This window comes from Rhamphochromis longiceps, linkage group LG18, assembly GCF_057381845.1.
Source record: "Rhamphochromis longiceps isolate RC_006_pf linkage group LG18, R_longiceps_female_GT1.1, whole genome shotgun sequence".
Taxonomy (NCBI): Eukaryota; Metazoa; Chordata; class Actinopteri; order Cichliformes; family Cichlidae; genus Rhamphochromis; species Rhamphochromis longiceps.
The window spans coordinates 18,599,817-18,621,218 of record NC_140574.1 but is presented as its reverse complement, the minus strand read 5'-3'; the positions used below and the strand labels follow the sequence as shown (position 1 = coordinate 18,621,218).

Here is a 21,402-nt window from a genome sequence, read left to right as displayed (position 1 = left end):
TTTTTCTGATAACACTGAAGTACTTTTTAATTTACTTTAAAGTACTTTTGTGTGGTACTTTTTAGTAGAAAACTTTTTTTTTACATCATTACTGCCTCAACAATGCAACAAAAGTACTAAAGTGCAAAAGTTAAATGGCTTCTATGGTTTCCATTAAGTGTCAGTAAAACACAAAGAAATATATAGAAAACATTATTTTGTTTTTTGCTGCTTAAATTTACTGGTATCTTAACTTAATATGTATGTTCTATCGATGAAAAGTTGTAATTAACTTTTTCTACTACTCTGTGTAGTGATAAAAAATCCAAAAAAGTCCATGAAATGAAGCACATAAAAAAACGAACTTAGTGCATATTATCTGACAATATACTGTAAGTAGAGTTATGTTAGGGTGTTAAACAAGTGTTTTTTCTTTACTTTATGTCAAGCTCAGCTTGAAGAGATACATTCAGCTGTTTAGCCAATCTCTCAACTGCTCCTTTTTCTCCAAGTGCTCTGACTTCAGTCTGCCTGTCCCCTGCATCCCCAACAGAGGGAGGCCTTTCCGTTCATCCCATACTCTCCACAGCCTTCCTTCCCCGCTACCATAGGCCTTCGCCCATCTGTCTGTCTGCACTGCGACCGCTGTCCTGAGGGTGTACTCTGTCTCTCCCTCCTCCCCTCTCCCTCCCAGCATCCCTCTCTCTCATGCGCCGTGATCGATATGGACGCAGAGGGAGAGGGGGGACCTGTCTGTCAAAGCCGGCGGTGGAAAATGAAGGCTCAGATGAAGGAGGCATGCTCTGTATATTAAATGCCCAGACCCCTGTGAGGGGTAGGAGGAGGAGGAGGGGGGGGTTCGGGGTGGGGAAATATCAATAGGCCTCTCCTAAAAGAGAGATAAGGCCAAAACAGCAATGAGAGAAGTGGAGCAGACTAGAGGGAGGGGAGTGGAGAGAAAGAAGGAAAAGGAAGAAGGAGCGGCGATGTGAGGGGGATCTGGAGTTAAAAAAAAAGATGTGAAAACAACTTTGAGCAACGCGCAAAATGTGAACTAATGATGTTAATTGATGTAACAAGTGAAGGAGAGACAAATTAGTTTTTGTGCAATGGGTGGATGGGGGGTTACAGGAAGCACAAGAGGGGGAAATGAGCTGAGGACCAAAAAAGTGTTAGGAAGAGTAAAGAGCTGAGATGGGAGAAAGAGTGAAGAGCTGAAGTTAACGACTTTGCAGATTTCATTATAGAGATAGTTAACCCTGTTGACACTGAAGGAGGGCGCTATCCTCTCAGGAGGAGTCCGGTCCTTCCACCTCCACGCACAGAGACAGATGAGATCATTACAGCTATCAGCACCACTGCCATCCACAATTAGCACATCTCCTTTTCTTTCCCCACTCCTCAATCCCCCATCTCCCCTCAGCTCACACTGCCTTCCCCCCTGCTCTCTTTCTTTCTCCCCCTCTCACCTCATGACACTTCTTTGGCCTTGATTTGGAGGCAATTTGACTAAATAAAAATCCACATGCAGCAAACTGCTCTTAGCTTTAGCTGGCCTGCTTGATCGACCTTTCCCAACTCATTTAGAACCCATTTGCCTTCAAAGCGAAAAAGAAAAAACATGCAAAGAAGCTTTGTTGAAAATGTAACTGTGTTAGAAAAGTTAACATAAAAAAACCTTTTAATTTATAATCTTTCCATTTGTTCACTGGGCTGATACTGCACGATACACACACGCTTGCATGCACACAAACACATGCACAATACGCACCTGTAAAGCAGACCGGGCACTTAAAGGTTCCACCCATGCCCTCAAAGCTGTGCTCAATCAGGTGGCATTGAAGCTTCGCTGGTGAGTCGAATGACTGACTGCAGAGCTTGCATTCATGGTTCAATCCTTCCTCTGTAGAGAAGAAACAACAAAAAAAAGAAAATACGCAGAAAACCATAAGAGGCGGAAGAAGCAGAGCATGAATGGCTGAGGAGTTGCAGAGATCTCACTTTGTCCTGGTCCTTTTTTCCCTCTTCCCTTTTAACATGAAATTTAAATTTAACAAATTTATAGGAACACTCTTGTGTCTGTGATTTTCATGACTCAAACAGGAAAAAAAAATATTGTGTGATCTGCTCCCATCAGGCATAAATTGGATGACCAGCTGGGGTCCTAATAGCTCAGACGAGGGCTTGCACTTTGAACATGGCGAGTGTCATCTTTTTTTCCCTTTTCTTTTCATCAACTTACATAAAAATAAATCTGCAAAGTCTAAATGGAGGAGGAAAGAGTCATATGTGCTTCGCAGACTGCGAATCAAAAATAAATCAACAATAGTCAAACAGTGCATGTCAAACGGTGCAGAGGGTCATTATCAGTTTTTCAAGGACAAAATCCCCCCCCAAATAACTGAAAAAATGCTTCTCAAACCTTACTTATATGTCCCTGATCTCGGCTCTCATCAACTCGTATAAACCCAACTCTCCTTTACAGCATGCTCACTTGCACGACAGATTATCTTCTTTGCTTTAAAAATACCCAAATGTCTATATCAACATTTGACTACCTCAACCACAGCCAATGATAGCTTAAATAAATGTCATCGTGGTAGACCTGCACATTTCTTTGCAGCACAACAATCTGCTGACTCAGACTTTTAGAGAACCGCCCATCTCCAGTGTGTCAATAAAAGGCCTATGCACTCTGCCAGACTAGTGCTCGATCAAACTCTTGCTACTGTACGGCAAAGGGGCGGGGGTGCATACCTCTGGGACTCAGCCATGGTTTATCCCCAGGTCTCTGCAGCCCAGTGCTCACCGCATAGACCCTGGGTGCCAGAAGCATGTATACATAATCCACCTAAACAGCTGTGCAGAGCTTGATTCCTGGTGGGTCCAGGTAGAGGGTTAGTTGAACATGCTTTAGGCAAATTTGGCAAACAAGTAATCTGAAAAGCAAAGCTTTCCAAGAATATGGTCACCTTGGCCACCACATTTTAAGCTATACTGGGCAATTATTTCTAAAATATTAGAGAATGAAAAAAAAAAGCCTTAGCTCTAAAATGTTTTTCTGAATTTCTTAAAGCTGAAACTAGACATAAAAATAGGCAGTATCGCAGTGTTTGCACTCATCGACTGATACTGACAAATAGAGACAACTGTGACCCAATAACCCCAATATTCTGGAAAAAAAAGGAATGAAAACATCTCCTACAGTGTCAGGCTCTTTGCAGTACACTGCAGTTTTTACTATAACACATTTTTTCCATTTTTTTTCTTCTTAATCTTCTTTCATCATGCATATCCTTTAATATGATGTCTGAAACCTAAAAAAACCCAAATTAGTTGTGCATCAGCACAAGCTCACAGACAACATTCCTGTATGTCTGTCTCACAAAAGGTAAAAGCTGATCAAAGCAGCTCATGGTAGTTTGAAAGGGAAAGAGTTGATGCTGTGTTCTGCAATCATGCATTTGACAGATGAGATACTCTGTAGCCTACATGTGCATCTGAGTGTAGCAGCAGGCATCAGCGAAAGAGGGGAAGGGGAGGGGGTGTTTGCCACGAGCGCATCCACGCAGCCGTGCAAGAGGATCACTGTCCTCTTTGATCACCATTCAGTTTGCTTATCTGTGTGACGGTGTACACTAAGGTCAACCTTGCTGCAGCGTGCACAGATCTGTTCTTCTGCCATATGTGCAGCCCTCATTTGACCCTAGTGCACAATGCGGTCCCTTTGGAGACCTGGCCTGCTTCATTATGCATATAACTCTGCACCTGCCTGACTGACCTTGCATGTGTGCATGTGTGTGACTGTGTCTGTGAGCAGGTGCATCAGGTGAAAATGACAGATATAAATGAAACAGAATGTTCCCAATTTAAAGAATACAGGAGCAATTTTGTTTTTTTCTTACTGTTAGCAAATCCATGCCTTAGAATGATTTCTCTACAGGCACTTTATGTGGCCACAATGCTCACAAGGCTTTTGGCCACAAAGCTACTTATACTTGTGGAGTCAAAGTATTAATTTTCACATGATTTGTCAACATTAAGATGACGCCACTGTTGATATATAATATCTTTTAGTGTTGAGGATATGCGACTGAGAGGGAAAACGAGGTTTAAGTGAGGGCCTATCACAAGCAAATTCTGCTCCGTTAGCACCTCTAATGTAGCCTGTTTAGGGCTGGGTTTGTATTCAGCAGTGTAACAGGGGTTGAATCAGGCTGGCAGCTTGTTTCTTAGTGAGAGCCAAGGGAGGAAGTCGGCTTGCTCGCCCCTATAGCTGCCTCATTGGGCTGAGGTCACTTCCTGTTGCTCCCCCAGCCCTTCTCTTGGGCTGCCCAATCAGCATGGCCCTGCGTGAGCCCCCACCCCTCTCTATCCACCGAGCAGACTCTGGATATAGTTACAGGGCCACAGGGGACTGTCAGCCCTCTCTCTCTATCCTCATCTCTCTCCCTTTCCCTCCTCCCACTCTCTGTTTCAGAGTCTCCCGGGTGTTCTCCACTGCCACCACCCTGTCCCTCCGCACTCCTAAGAAAATCCTTTAGATGAGAACTGCTCCTGTGTCTGCTCCCTCTAAGCATCCCTGACACCAGCAAAGTAAGCCCATCTGCATATCCACAGGGCCTTGCGTTCCTGTGGCTCATGGTTTATGTATTTCACAGCTCCTTAAAACACAAACGCCTAATATCTCTCCCATGTGGAGGACAGGAGAGGGGGAGAGGAAAAAACTATTCTCAAAAAGAATGGTCTTTATTTCTCTGCGCTGTTTACTTTTTTCCCTTTTTTTTGTATCCAGGCTGAAGTTCATGTGCCGTTGAAGGTTGTTTGGGACGCTGGGGCTTGCAGGTCTCGCTTGCATAGTTTAGTGAACTCTTTATGTAACAGCGACACAGCTGCAGCATATTGAATTTTGTAAGGCAGCGGTAAAAGCGCCTGCGATTCTGATAGATGTTTTATTGTGCTTAAGAGTACAAACGCACAGCCGTCAGCTGACAGTGACTGAAACCGATGTAACTAAAGGCGCTCTAACTTTCTGACAATAATGTGTAATTAAGTATATCGCAGGGCATTGCTTAATTAAAAACTCTCCCTCAGCTTATTCCGTTCCAACGCCACCGCTTCCCTCACCACCACTGCCCCTTTCTCCCTTTAAACAATTCTGCCGAGGAGCAGTGAGAATGCGAAGGGAATTCAGGACCACTTTCAGCGTTTGACTTTGGACAAGAAAAATCTGATACTTAGATCTGCGCTCTTCTCTGGGGCATAATGAACAGTTCTCTGAAGCTCAGGCTCACAGGGGCCCGTGTTTCTCGTGTCGCCAAAGCAGATGATATTAACGGCATCAATCAAGGCACTTCTGCGCTGAAAGTAATGAGCAAACAACTGGGGGAACAAATTGGGAATATTTAGTGGTTGTTTTAAACAAGATACAGGCACAACAACCATAGTAATCACAGGGAATGCGTGAAGAATGCGTGTGTGTGTGTGTGTGTGTAGGGGGGGGGGGTCGATTTATAACTAACAGGTCAGTGCTGAGTTTCTAAGCTGCCAAACCTAGCCATAAAAACAGAAATGCCTTTTTTTACATTTATTTTCAGAACAATCTTGTTTATGAGGAATTTCACCTTTAGCAAGAGTTTGGTTTCTATTCCACCATCTGTCTCCTGCTATTCAGCCACATATTGGAGTTATATGTTAATAATCCAAGAAGATTCGGTTTTCAGCGGACTCACTGCTGTATATACAACCCACCATGGGATTGTGGATGGTAGCAGAGTAGACAGCTTCAGGCCTGTAAACAGTAGGTGGGTTTACTTCTCTCTTCTCTCCGCGGGAACTATCCATTAACAGATAATGGGAGGAAAATCAGAGTGATTAAGGCCCAGGGAATTATGGGTGAATACAAATTGACTCCACCTCTGTGTGGTGCGCTCTCTTGAGGTGGAGGCACTGCTCATAAGGAATAAACTCATTTCAGAAGTATTGCTACACCCATTAGGGCCTGGTGAATGCAGCATGTGGGGGTAGGGAGGTTGTAGGTGGGAACGCAAAGGGATGGACTCCCCCTGGACTGAAGCTGATTGGAGAACTGCCCGGGGGGAACAGCACTAATATCTATCTCCTGCCTCCACAGTTTTAGAAGGACAGAGTCAATCAAGTGCAAAATGTTTGAGATTCAAGTATAAGATTTTACTCAGGCATTGTAAAATCCCCCCAACCCCTCCACACACTCCATCAAAGACCTAATGCATTACACAAACAGCGATGGTAATGTGTTTGAGCTAGCTAATGGAATCGAGATACTGGAGAACTTACTACAATACAAAATGAAAGGTGTTGGTACTGTAGTAAGACCTGCGTGGAAAAGATATAGCCTGTGTCTGCAAGAAAGAAGTAAAAAAAAAAAGATAAGCTGAGCCCCCATGTCAGGGTCCCAACGCTGGAGCGCGGCTGATGCTGCTTTCCAACCTCCAGAGGGAGAATGAGAGGTGAAGTGAGATTGTTGGCTGTGACATGTCAGTAGTGGTGACGCCCTCGCACAGCGAGAGCAAAGGATTCTGGGGGAACATGACTCTCGGAGAATGTCAGCTCTGATGCATGGCAGCTCGTTGGAGGTGCTAATCAGAGCAGGGCTAGGCTCCTGCTAGGATCAGCCACTCTGCGCCTACATTAACCGCTTCACAGCTCCCTTGGCTACCACGCCAGAGGTAGAAACACCAAACTGGCAGGTTTTTGTGTCGAGATAAACATGCGTAACGCTTGAATGGGTGTTACAAAAGGTTTAGCCGACTAGAACACCTTTTGGGTTTTACAAAACAAGAGGGATGCAAGCATAAGGACTTTTCTCCTTCTCCATAAGCACAACGAGCAGACATTTTTAGTTGAGCTATTTGCTCCGATTCCCTACACATGTATATAGCAATGCTCAGATTTTTATATATGTAAATAAAAATGTAATATATATATAGAAAAAGGCTATAATTAACAGTCATTACTGAATTATTAAGGACACCGCTTCGCTATGAATTACTACAATACATTAAACCATTTTCTACTAGAATACCTGAGGCCAGTTATGCAAAAGAGTCTGTGTGCCACTGACTACATGAACGCCAGTATTTGTGCAGAGCCTTCTGTGCTTTGTTTTATGTTTAATGACTCACCTTTATGACAACTTGACTACATAACTACATAAAAGAAAAATTGGACGGAAATTATGCAGACCTGTTGCCTCTCATCCAGGAATATATATATATATATATATATATATATATATATATATATATATATATATATATATATTCAAATAAGTCCAGATATCTTGGAATATCTGGTGTAGTGGCCAGAACACTGTCTATTTTTCAGTTTTTGTGCTTACGGATAATTTTAGATTTGAAACAGTGAATTGAATGTTTCACTCTTCAGTCTGCCAAAGGGAGAGTAGCTGGTAAAACCAGATGAAGCTGGCGTTTCAGCAGGATTTGGATCTGCAGTACCGTTTGAAGAATGCGCTGCCATTTTGTGTTTCCACGCTACCTGCAATTCTCGCAGCTAAAGCCCGCAATGGCTAAAACTCGGTCAAATGAACAGTGTGCAGGTCACGGAGACAGAACAGAAGAAGAAAGAAAAGGGAGAAATCCACAACAACAAAGGCAAGAGGCGAATACTTGTTAACGAATGATATGTAGGCGCTGCAGCTGCAGGCAGGTACGGAGGTCCATTGGGGACAAACAGTGCAGGCTGCTGAGATGGATTGCATGGAGTGCCGGACCCCCTGCAGCCACACAAACACCATTCTACACTGAAATGCTCTAATTTACTCTATACGTGCCTATTCTAAACTGCTGGGCTTTTTTTCTTGTTAGAAGGAAACAAAGGTCAAGTGACTATGCCCTGACTTTCCAAGGATCTTGTACTCTATGAAAGTTGCTTCGCAAAGTGAGGGAAATTTTTTTTACAAAGAAGAACAGAAACACAACAGCGAGGAAAGTAAAAGTAACGTAAAAGAGCAAAAAATAAATACATGAGATGTGAATACAGACCAGACTCTCTTTCAGGTCTCGACAGAGTGAGTGGCCTGAATGTAAAAAGTTCATTATGGACACATGACCGGCTTTTTTTGGTAGCCTCACTGTGGCATTGTCGCGCCGAGGTTTGTGGGTTTATGGGGTTTGAGGTCCGCACAATGGAGCAGGGAAGGAGAGCGTTGAGCAGAGGCCCCATGGCTGGGCTCGCGGCATGGAACACTGTACAATTAGCCAGCCTCTGCGTTCTGCCGGCTTATAATTATCAGCGCTTGCCTTAATTGACTCCCTTAGCCTGCTGCAGAGGGACCCCCCCCCCCCCCCCACACCCCTTTCCCCCCTGCTCGATGGAGGCCGCCAAGCGCCACGCCAGGCTCTCCAAAGTCATTTAGAAAAGCGCTCATATTTTCGACACAAAAAAGGGGGAACATTTGGTGAGAGAGAATTCATCATCAGGTGTCTAGAGGTTTTCCTTAATAGAAAAGCTGAGTCCCACTGAGTGCGCTCCATGTAGCGGCCAGCCACGCATGCTCAGGACCAGCAAGCCGCCATTCGCAGCGGGCCACAAGACATTAACATAATTTTATATAACACAGGCACCCGCACTGGAAATTTAATACATCTCAGCAAATACGAGACAGCCGTTTTGCATAATTTTTTTCCCCCTCATTCTCCACCTAGCTTTCTCTCTCCCTTCTAGCTCTATCTGTCCTCCTTCCATGTCTCTCTTCCGTCTCGTCTTCCCTCTCTCTTGCTGCCACTCTCCTTTGCCCCCACCCCCCCTGCACAACCACCCCATGGTGCTGCTCTCACTAGGAGAGGGGAAGTTCATTACCTCAGCTAAATCAGAATTAGTCCCTTCATTTTGACGGGGCGAACTTCATTAGAAAGGCCCTTCCTTAATCCAGCAGGGAGAACTGATGAATCTACATGGGGGCAATAATTTGCTTCATGCAGCACATTCAGCCACTTCCTCCACACTATCTCTCCCTTCTTTTTTCGCCGTGTTTCTGGCTTTATGTACTTTGGTCACATTTTTATTAGATCTACAAACAAAAAAAAAACAACAATGAAAAAAAAGCAGAAAGGAAAACACCTGCATATAATTAACTAATAGTGGTGGAGATGGTGTAAAGAATGAGTTATGCTGTTTGGAATGTCCTGTCTCCCCAACAGACTTCTGGGTCTCTGGAGCAGCCACGGCTGACTTGGCTGACACTCAAATACAGACTGAGTGAGTACAGCCAAAAGCAGGCTTGGTCTGTGGGCCTGAGGTAACTGCTAAAGATGATTTTTAATGCCATGATTATGCTCCAGAGTTTTAGGATATACAAATCTTTCACGAGCATGTGATTAGAGGAAATAAAAAAAGAGAGCTGTAGAAGTATAAATATTTGCTGTTATGAAAGTGAGACTCCATCTGTCCTTTATTTTTGGTTTTCTTTTCCAAAAACCTGCACAGTTTTAAGAAGGATTTCAAAAGAGATAGGCTTCAAAAGTTGTCCAGATCCTTACAACAAACTAGAGGGCGAAGAGACGTGAATCGGGACAGACAGCCCCTGACTGCCATACCACAGCGCCTGGTGTCAAACAGATGTGCAGCTTGGCAGCTATGCTCCCCAGAAAACAGAGAGCCCATGGATTCCAGGGTGGTGCTGGAGTCTTGTTGCCCTCCCCCTTCCCCCTTCCCCCATCCTCCATCAGCCCCAACTCCCTCACACTGTGCCCCTGCAGTCGCCCTCCCTCATCACCTCCACACAGGGGTCCCCTGACTGGTAATCTCGTCCCTCGAATGTGAAATCTCCGACAGTGCTGCCCCGCACTTTTACCCCCTACCTCCACGGCTGATGGGTAAATTGGAATGGCGCACCCTGCTGGTGCAGAGAGCTCTGAACAGACAGCAGTACACTCACGCTGAGGCACCCCTCGCACGCTCCGTCTAATATAGTGGACATGCACACGCTCTCCAAGCTGCAATATCCATGCACAGACACATAAGAGTCTCACGCTCACAAAGCTTTAGGTAAATAAAAAAAGAAAACAAAAAAAAGCCTCATAAAGATACACACATCGAGATGCAACCTAGGTGTGCCATGCATGATGCGTTCACCCTCATCTGCATAAAGATTGAATGTATGATAAATAAACGGAGAACTCCATAGTCAATATATGTACAAATTTAAATGCGCATCATCTGAAATGGCTCAGCTTGGGTCCTCTTACAGACACTGCATCTGACTTCTGTTACCATGGGGTCTCTATAATGTGCACAATGTACACAGCAAATTCAAAAGTGTTAAATGTTTTGGTGTTAATAGTCTTCTTGCAAAAGTAGAGTTAATTTTACTCTAAGCAGAGTCACATTCTTTTAATGTAACTCTGAGGTGTAAAATGATAGTAGTTAAAATCGAGTGTTAAAAATGAGTGTTTCTCTGTCAAATCTGGAGGTGTTACAATGGAAACATTAACTCTTGACCTCTTAACTCTGAACTCCTACAGGGGCTATGACACCAACAGAGTAAATTCACAGACTCCGCCCCCAGCACGGCTCCAATCGAAGCTGAAGTGAAGCCGTTTCAGAACATTTTGCTCTACATATTTGAGTTGTTTGCCATGCTTGGTAAGTCATTTTTTCAAAGATTGTTTCAATTATTATTAGCTTTTATTTCTGTGGCTCTTTGGAGTTGAGACAAAGCTGTGTGAAAGGCATTAGCCATGTTGCTCGGTGATAGCATAATATTCTGTTTTAGCTAGCTGAAAGGTATTGTTTGCAGGCAAATACCACAGCCTTGAAAAAAAGCTTGCATGTGAATTTTCAGTCAAACTTTTGGTCAAATACACCTAAAACAATGTCTAGAATGTGAAACGTTGGTATAATGGTGCTACTTGAAGCCTGAAAACGATCGCCCATTAAAAAAAACGAGCAAACAGCAGTAGCAGACGTCCTGACTGGATTCTACGTTAGCATAGATCCCTCCAGAGTTTTGTGCACACGGTTTAGGTAAAAATGAAAAAGGTTGAGGTTTTACATTTAGTTCAGTATTACCTGTTGCCTGTGTCCTTGTTTTTTGGGAAAATACTTTACACAAGTAATGGCTCAAAGAAGATTCCTTTTTTTTTTTACTGTGCTGCAATTGTTTACTGGATTATTTGTGCCATTAATTAGTATCAACTAATTTTTATTCAATCTCCGCACAGGATATGCTTGTGAAGATGGAATATGGGGGAGAGCAGAAGTGCGCTGAAGTTCCACAAAGGGATGAATGAAGGACATGCATATTGTATTGAAGAAATAAGTGATGAGAATGCTGTTATTTGCATTTACCATGTCAGACCTTTTGATAAACAAAATTCTAATGAAAGTGAGAACATGTATACTGTTACATCTTTCAGAAAATGTTTTGAAATTGTGGTGCACAGTTCAGAATAAATGTTTTTCAAAAACCATTGCATCTTTTTAGTAAATGTTTATTTCCAAAAGAAATTTCTAGAAGTTCAGAACAGTAAAATTCCTGCTTTTTAGAATGAATTAGAAGATAACTCTTACGTAGTTAAACTAAAATACTCTTTGAGAGTTAATATATAAACTCTTAACACCAAGTGTTAAATTATCAACTCCAGACAGATTTGGTGTTTAACACTAAATCAGAGTTAACGTACCAACTCTCCAAAAAGAGTTAAATTAACACTCTCTGGTGTGGACCCATATAGACACTTTAATAGTGTTGAAATCAAATCCGACAGTGTTAATTTGGACATGCTGGATTTGCTGTGTAGGACAGAACACACATAACAGATAAACAGCATAAACCGCAGAGTAAATGTGCACATTGCTAGGCTCCCAGTGCGTACGATAAGCATAGCCAACTTGGTGTTTTCCGTAAGCGTACTGTAAAACATTAATAAATAGTAACAGGATAGAGGTTATTTGTTATAAAATGCAGTCGGGAATCAGAGTAAAATTTCCCACGGGGCTTGTTTAGCTGTCCAAGGCTCCCACTCTCATCTATCTGTCTATTATCTGTCTATCACTTGGTGCTCTGAAACATGTGTGGACGGTTGAGTCCACCCTCAAATCACAGGGACATCCTAAATAGTCAGTGGGACCTGAAGGGGCTAAAGATCACTGCAGCAGAAGCCACAGAGGCCTTCCTGTCAAAGGCAGTGCTTTCAGGGGGCCAGGGGTGAGGGGAAGCCAGAGGGAGCGAGCCAGAGACATGACATACATTTCATTACACTTAAACCAACTGTGGGTTCAACTCAGAGCCCTGGATTTCCAATGGCGTCTCAAAGGATGGAGTAAGTGGAGGTGTAAGAGAATGGTTTTTACAAAGAACACAATGGGTAGGTGGACAAAGGCAGGCAGCTGGACTAATTGCTTGGGGCCTTGCAGGAATATTTTTCTAAGTACTTCTGTTTAAAGCTCAATTTAGTGGCTTATGTCATGCATCTGCGAACGAAAACGGTATTTAGGATTCATATTTGTTAATGCATTTGCAATTTATCCTTTAATATTTAAATGCTTTCTGTTGTACAGTGCTTGTTTGACATTAAGGTGGCATCAAAAGCATCCGCTCTCCACCCTTGTTTTCTGTTTTCATTGCTCTCTGAAGGCTCGGTTTAATTTCTGCCCCTTAAAAGCAACCTTAGATGGGTTCGGGGCAGAAGAGGAGAGGAGAAAAACGTACTTATTCCAGCGATGACGAGAGCAGTCTTTTCAGCGAGAGCTCTCCGATCCTCGTAGAGAATACTTGTCCATTAAGACTGTCAGAGGATGCTCTCAGAAATGAGAATCCATATCTCTGGAGAGGACAGCAGGGAGCATGCTCAGATAGGGGTTAAAGGAAAACGAGCAGGATGGGCGTCCTGTAAAAAAGGCCAGTGTGGCCTAACGCTTATGGCGTCGTCACATGCAAGCACTGTAAATACATGCAAGCACTGTAAATACATGCTTGTAGTCACAGCTGCTTCATTATGGAAAATATAATTTGCAGTCTAACCTACTTTGTTTTACAAAGAAATGTCTATTTAAAATTCCTTAGAGTATCATTATAATGGCGATAGAATTACAAAACACTATTATTATTGCTCGCTTGGGGGGAGCCCCCACTCATTAAGCTTCTAAGATGTCGTGGGTTTTGATTATTCTATCAGCGTCATGCTCTTATTATAGTGACAAACTCCTGCTATTTTGTTGCCAATCTCCTTCCAGCTGTCATATCTTTTGAAAGATCAGAAAACCCTTCAAACGCACTCGTGATAGATCTTCAGATTCACCAGACGTTGCTTGATTCCCCCATTGAATTTGCAGGATTAACTTGAGGAAGAAACGTCTCATATTTCTTAACTGGTTGCTATGTCTGACATCAGAGTGTATGAGATTCTAGCATACTGGTATTGTCCAGGGGAGGTAACCCTCACTCTAACCGTCAGCGCTTCACCAAGTGGGACAGAGATGATTAAAACACACCATGGCTGTGACTGACAGACTCCCCACTGCTTCCAGAAGATGACATGTCTCCAAGTCACACAGAAAAGCAACTCCTCTAATTTTAACTCTGACTATAACACCAACCCCCTCTGTCAAAATCCACAAAAACAGCCATGCTGAGATTCTTAACCACAATAAAAGTGATAACAACTAAACAGAGAAATAAGTTTAAAAACAACAATGGGGAGGGAGGAGACAAAAGGGCTGAGAAGGCGCCATTTCCCTCTGGTGCACACAAACAGCAGGAACCTGTGAGCTTGTGACAACACCTTCAAACATTTCTGTTACTTTCACAGAAATATCTGATGCTGATGCTCCAATGTGATGCTTCTGCAGCAGTCTTGTCCCAGCGCACATTCGTCTTGGCAAGCTCTTGGTTACCAAGAAGAAGAAGAAGGAAAAAAAAGGGTTAGAAAAAAAAACCCCGCTCTCCTAACTGACTGTGTTTGACATTTGTCATGACAGGAATACAGTGAGAGAAGGAAAGAGAAGAGGAGTGAGAGATGGGAGGGGAAGAGGAAAATGGAGGAGTGGCAGAGGGTGATCGATGTGTGAAATTGTATGTGTGAAAAAAATAATTCTGCATTCTCCGGGTTTGTTGCAAGTCTCGTTTTTTCATGATGAGGAGGACAGAGGGGGGTTTCCTGTTATTGTCACGTTGTGTAGAGAGCTCAGGGTCGCTGTACTAAATGATTCACAGAAAACTGAATCTTTTACATTGGCGTCAGCAATTCAGCCGGGCGCCCTTGTGGGGGAATTCTTTTTGTGTGTTTTTATTGAAGTCTGCATTGAGCGCGCCCAAAAGCTCTGACAGGGGGCCCCCGAGGGCGCTTGTCTTCACCTCCAAATCATAAGATGGAGAGACGAAGCTCCCTCTGTGCTCTAAATTATACCCCTCAACACCCCCTCTTGCACACAGACTTGCAACCCTGCCCTCCCCACCCAAAAAAATAAAACACAGAGGCAGAGAAGAAAAGCCTTCAGTAATACACTCCCAGTGGAGCGCTCCACGATCGCTCCGCGCTGCCGGAACAGCTGACAAGCTCGATGCGGTGGGTCCGTTCCCTGCGGTCTGTCAGAGTTGGTGCTACAGCATGACGGTTAGTACTTCTTCTCTGGGGACGGGCCTTCTTTGACTGCCCCTATGTGCCCCTCATATGACGGGCCCCTCCGCTGACCCATGGAAGCTCCGTGGCTTTGACCCAATTACTGTTGCGGGTAGGTAAAACTCTAGGTTAGGTGCCCCCTTTTGTCTCGTTGCCTCTCCCTTGCTCCCCGGTGATGGCGAGACCCATCTGAGGCTCCTTTCATATTCAGAGGAGGTCAGGGGGAACAAGCAGAAAGGGCAGAAGGAGGCGAGGTTGTTACAAGAGGGTTGGTGTAATTTGATCGCCGGGCACAGCTGCATAAACATGGGTATCGAGGAATTTCTGTCTACTTGATGGGATTGACTTTGCATGAATGGCCCCTATTTCCCCTCCAAAATGGGCCATTTTCCACATGTCTCAATGAATATGACAACCTCTCCAGCAATACGAGTGCAGTACCGAAACTGCAAAAACCAGCTCAGGGTAGCTTGTGCCTTTTTTCGAGCTGTGAAACTCACCCTCTCTGGCTGTCTTTGTTAAAGACCTTATCCAAGTCCTGCTGCCTGAACTGTCAAAAGCAGCCCCATCCTCTCCAAAATGCCCAAACAAAATAAACCAACAACCGCTGGCAGGGTCAGAGGGCAGCAGCTCTGGGTGCCTGGACTCTGGCGAGCCCTCTGATTGGTGGAAAGGGCAGTGAGTAAAAGGGAATCTTTTCAAAGTGAAATCTCCAGCTGATGGCTTAGAGCTCCACACCCCACAGTTTGTTTCTCTTGCTGCTGTCAGGAGTTTTGCCCGAGCCATTTGGAGGGATTAGAAAAAGTAGGGAAGGAAAAAAAAAAAAAACCTCAACTGGGCAGATCGTGTGTACTGTAGGGTCTGAGTGATGGCTCCAGGACCCCTTGGAGAGTGATAAACCTTTGACCTTGACAGCCCCCTGTGGTGACCCCTGACCTCTGGCTTTTTGCCACAGACTCAGTAAGACAGGTGCAAGCAGGAGAGTGACCACAGCCTCACTGTCTTGGCCAAATTTTCCCTCATTCGACCTACAGTACCTGTCCTGGAAGTCAGCACAAACTATGTAAAGGAGTAGAAACAACTGAAGCTACGATGTAACTTAGATTTAAGCAGGAGTGCATAGAAATATTAGCAAAGTGCACACAATATGTATTACATAAACCAAAATCTTTGTGAATCAGTAAATTATTCTAAGAAAAAAAATGCTAATAGGAAAAATGGGAGGGGGGGGGGGGAATTCAGGCAAGAGTACAGAGGCTCTAAACTAAAGCCAGTTTACAAATGGAACAGTTCCATTTTGGAAATCTAAGTGTGGATATTATTAAAGATGAAGCACAGTGACACGTCACACAGTTTTCTGCTGCACAGCGGGCACTAGCTCCAAGGTCACGCCAGTCCGCGCCAGTCTTTCTGCAGATCCATTTCCTCTCCCTAGGCACTTCCCTCATGTTGTTGGCCTAGTGATTCAGTGCCTTGCATTAAGAGCAATTCACCTGCCTCCGGCGTCCCAGCGGCACAGGTCCCCTGGGGAAACCAGGTGGAGCATAAAAAAGTTCCACATATGGTAAAGTCAAGCTGCTTGGAGGCTGCCGTGTGTCTGCTGTGGGGATAGAGGCTCCTAAAAGGCCCAGCTGGTACTTGGAAAAGGGCTTCTGCATTACTACACCTCAGTGTCTGTTTGGGCTCCCCTTTGCAAAGTGTTGGCCGGTGCACATGACCAGCCATTTTAGATTTCTCCCTCTACCCCGCCTCATCCCTCGCTCCCTCCCGTCTTCCAACTGGTTCTGTATCCAATTGAACATTTGGTCCTCCACTGCTGGTTAATCAAATTCCTCCATCTGGCCCCCTTATCCCTGTGGAACACAAAAGGTGCAGCCTGAGCCCGGGTCCAAGTGCATATTGGGAGGGAGGAGGGGGGATGGAGACAGGGACTGCCTACCTAACTTACACAGCCCAGTCAACTAGATCAGGTAGAGAGCACGAGGCCAGGCCTGATCGTTTTGGGCAAACAGGAACAGCTTGGGACTAAGTATCAGAGCCCTGCTGTTCATATAGAGCTCAGGGACTGCAGTGGGTTCATATGACAGTAGGAGGGTTTTATGAGCTAATACCTCCACATACACTGTAGAATACAGAATAGAGTGGAGCCTAAGTACTACTGGCTACAACAGAAGGCAAACACTGCCCTGAAACACTCATGTTATTCAGTCTCCATGGCAGTAGAGGGCACTGCTCTTATCTAGGAACAAAGAAAAAAGAAAGAAAAGGGAAATAAAGACATTTATGTTAAAACTGCAACTTTGCTTGTTGTCTTCTCACACCGCTTCCTTGAGTTCAAAGTGTATCAGCAGCTAAGTAGCGTCTTTACTCTGATCAAAAAAGAGCTTTCTTAAGATATCACACAAAGCCAGCAGGGATCTTTTAATTCTCTAGAGAGACTATGAAGCCTTCACAAAATATCACATTAACTACACATTTATTAGAAGAGACCTTTAAAAAAGCAGTCCTGCCTCCAAAGTTAAACAGGTTTCAAAGTGCGCTCACTTCCACATAAAGCTTCGTTACAACTTTGACACACGCAGCCGATCACGACTGCTCTTTGCTCTGATTCAGGAGGAGGACCTGAGGCGAGGTGAAGAAGGGGACATAAAGTGAGTCACAGATACGGAAACACATGGCATCTCAAGTGCTAGCTCTACCCTTTCATAATATCTATTGTTTGATTTCTATTCATGTCCAACCATCCTCTCCCCTGCCAGGTGGCAAAACATGTGTCAATAATTAAACTGCTTTTACATAACAGGATACAGGAACACAATGCAATTTGCTCCCCATATTTCATTGGGCCTTTATGAAAGCACATGAGAGAGTGTAATTAATCAAACCACTGGAATATGTGAACGGCAATTTCCACTTAATGGCACTTACAGGGATTGGGTCCCTTAAGCACCACGTTCTATCTACCAAACGAGCGGGCTTCATTTTCATCTTCATAGTTCAGACAATAAAATCTGTGGATGTTAAACAACACCCATTTGACATTATGAAGTCAGAAAACAACATCAGACTGGATCCGTGTAGCCATGTAGGTCTTGTGCTTTTGGACACGCACACACTGTAGCAGTCGAGTGTGCTCCGGCCAAGTTCGGGGTGAATGCGAATGACTGTTGTGCTTGGATTTCAGAAATTAATATTGTTTTTAATGATCTTGCTTTGACCTCAAACCTGAGTGTATTTTCTGTATTCACTTAACCACGGGAGGCTAACCAACTCCCAGCCTGGGACAGGAAGAGGATCATTCACTGCTTTTAGTGGCTTTCTGTGAGAAGATGGTCCTAGTCTAAATGGCACCCATGTCCCTAAAAGTGTTTCTCTCTTCCCCACCTCTCTTTCTCTCCCTCTGCCTCTCCAAAGACTCCTCTAAGTGCAGCATCTTGTTTCAGTAATTCAGCCAGGGCAGAGACAGTGGAGAGAGGAAAGTAATCGATTTCTCTCTCATTTGGTTCCTCCTAGACTTGCTGTAAGGCCTCTTAGGGGAGTTCTGGACTATTGGACAGGACAATGTTATGGGAAAGAGTGTCATTGTGTTTAAGGTCATCGTTACACCAAGGTTTCATTTTGAGTGTATTTTTATTGGTGTATGGAACCAAGTAGACAAACAAACAATGCTGCCGCCATTTCCAGGATGGCAGACATCAAGATAGGCCAGCGCTGTTCATAATGGCAACACCATTTGAATGATAGAGAGAAATATCATGCTCCACAGCAACATGATCCACTGCAGAGATATTCTCAGAAAACTGCAGCTAAGTACTAAGCTTTTAGGTCCATAGGTAAATTTGCGTCTATAAAAAGCCACTCTTGCTAAATAATTTAGAGGAAATGTCTTTACTGTATGATCACTATTTCTGCTTCATGCTTCATATCATCTTTCCAAAGGAGGAATAAAAAAAAAATGACATGGAAGAATTGGGGAGGACTTCATAGTTTCAGCAGAAACTTTAAAAAGGTCAAAACAGAGAAATTCATTATTTTTACATCTAAATAATCATCATGGTGAAAAAAATGTTGTTTTTTAACATCTTATGCATCTTTAAACTGTGAGCAGGGGTACAATTCACCTTCTCTGACCCCTTAGGGCACCTTTGCTGGGCAGTAGTAGCGAAATCTTTAGCCTCTATTCGGCGAGGCCTCATCAACAGGTCGGTAGCTGCTTTAGCCAGTCTGCATCTCTTTTGCATCTGGGGCTCTTTACAGTGTCTAATCATTCATTCTGTGTTTCAACTCCATGCCAGCCTCCTAAATTCTTAATAACAGTCGGTAACTCTCAGGTTGGGCTTCCATTCATTTACATCTGATTGAGATATTCTTGCACAAAACCAATTAAAAATGCAGTTTTACTACCTGCACCTCTTGGCATGCATTATTTTCAAAATAGAGACCAATCTCGTGTGTCATTAGAGTGCGGCAGCTGCAATATAAACAAGACAGATCTATCTATTGTTTATTACCACCTCGGGCTTTTTACCCAGAGGGCAGAATAAGAAAGGGAGGGGCAGAGGTCAGCGTAATTACCATTCACTTCTTCCTTAGAGTCAGACAGTGCTAAGACATGCATTGGCAAATTCCATGGCAGCATCGTATATCACATTACCATAAAGCCCCAAAGAGCTAACCTTTGTTCAATTCCATTTGATTCTAAGAGAGGAAAACACTGACAGCCTCATCCAGGCCCGGTGTTTCAAGAGTTCAGTTGTTTGTCTTTCAGTCTTGTGACTGTTCTTGCTAAAGATGTGCTATTCCAAAAATAACGCGTCAGGGGACACTGGGGGATCACTGAATCATCCTGGGTAGAATATCACATCATCTGGAGAGATTCAAGGTTCAGTCTCAAATTAAGCCTGAGAAAAAAAAGAGGCAGCTTGCCTTAAAAACATTACAAATTATTTATTTCCAAGCCTTTTTAAATAAACACCCTAATTTAATAATTGTATATTTTTATTCATGCCAACATCATCTATATTTCTAATCACAACAGCTTTATATTTTTCTGTGATGCCTGATACTGTGCCCTTAAAGAATTCACCTGAAAGCACTTTCCATTTCGGCTTCTGTTAACAAATAGCAAAGCACGAGCATTTGCAGCATCACCTCACTCTAATATGCTTTTTTTTTTGACTGAAAATACGAACACCGGTGCTGACAGAATGTGAAATACTGTTTCTGAGCAGAGGGGGCTTACTCCCAATGTCTTCAGTCATGCTTAAAGTCAATAGATCCAGTGCTTTGTAGCAGTCTTTAGGTGGCACAGAAGGACAAATGTTGCCATGGAGGATGAAAGAAATGCAAAGATGAGAAACGAGTAATAGACCACGCAGGAGAGAGAAATGCAGACGACAAAAAATAAAGAAATACAAACATAGGAACGGGCAGAAAAGGGGAAAATAGAGAAAAAGGCTGTGAGGAAAGAAAGAAAGAAAGAAAGAGAGAAAGAAAGAAAGAGAGATCTGTGAATTTCCTCTTCCTCCCCTGAGACCTCCCTTGATGCCAAGCATTCATCATCCAGCCTCTAATATCAGTTATTCTGTGGCTCCTCTGCTTACAGCAGAATTAATTTCTGCTTTAATTACTCTCATCGGCGGAATGCTGATGAAGGAGAGGGACGAGGCATTCTGGGACTCGGGCCTCATTCCACCGCTTTAATTTGAATGAATTCCACCCGGAGACGCTGGCAAACAACTGGCAGCCGAGCCCCGGGAGCCACTCTGGGACTGCGCAGAAGAGCTGCAGCCATGGCCCCCACCAACCAAGCTACCTTGTGTGTGCGTGCGCCTCTGTGTGTTTCCGTGCTTATGTGTATTATGCGGTGTGTGTGGATTGTGCGTGATTCCGAGTGCCGAAGTGAAAAGGCGTGGAGGAAGAACACACAAGATGAGGAGGAAAGGAGGGAAAAAAAACAGATTGATAGATTAAACGATGAGCGCCTGTACAATGTGTAAACGCGCTTGCAGTGTGTGAAGTTGCATGTGTTTTGCATCCAGACATAAATGTACCTGAGGATATGGGGCGAGAGAGCAGAACTTGTATGGAAAAAACAAACTGTAAATGATTTCATAGACACACGCACGCACGCACGCACACACGCAAGCACGCACACAAAGATTCAGTGCAAACAGCTCTGTATGGACACAAAACATATGAAATATGAACAACACCACTGACTGCAGCCCACTGTGCAACACAAGTGTTAGTTTGAGAGCAAAAATCATTAATACTTAATTTGATTATTCTAGATATGGCACATCACACTCTCCAACAACCCCCCAGTTCATGTATCATACAAGAACTGCAAGTATAAAAGAGAGAAGCAGGAATTAACCACACGAATAGGAAAAAGGTTGCGCGTGTGAGATGCACAGTCCAGATTTGCATAATGAAAATAACTGCAGAAACGGTATAATATCACACACAGCTACGTCGGCAGTGGATGAGAGAGAGTACGGCCATAATTGACTTCTCTCCAAGCCAGCTTGGTAGTTACAGAATGTAGCATATTGGATAAGGATTGTGATTGATTATGTTGGTCTGCCATAAAGATTCGTTTGATTAAATGTAACCATGGGTTTCTTTTCCAAGTCCTAATGAAGCAGCAATTTGAAACTGAGAGACTGGAGGTGGAGCCAGTCTGGCTTGCACCATCTATCTATGGTGATGATGATATAAGGCTTCAAAACAAGAGCCAGTGCAAAATGTAAAGATTTTTTTTTAAATCCAGTTAACACAAACGTATTTGTAAAACTCT

General features: G+C 43.7%; 1 protein-coding gene and 1 long non-coding RNA gene across 3 annotated transcripts in view; one reads left to right on the top strand and one right to left on the bottom strand.

Moving 5' to 3' along the window:
• The window catches only part of LOC146648084 (zinc finger protein 521-like), an 89,349-nt gene that overhangs the window by 15,365 nt on the left and 52,582 nt on the right, over nucleotides 1-21,402 (bottom strand). For both annotated transcript variants that reach the window (XM_085388052.1, XM_085388053.1), the window contains exon 6: nucleotides 1,751-1,882. In XM_085388052.1, the coding sequence (XP_085244178.1) occupies nucleotides 1,751-1,882 (132 nt within the window). The remainder of the gene's footprint in view (nucleotides 1-1,750; nucleotides 1,883-21,402) is intronic.
• On the top strand, nucleotides 10,278-11,450 carry LOC146648085 (uncharacterized). The gene is made up of 2 exons (XR_014908616.1): nucleotides 10,278-10,623; nucleotides 11,202-11,450. It is a non-coding gene; the product is annotated as an uncharacterized LOC146648085 (long non-coding RNA).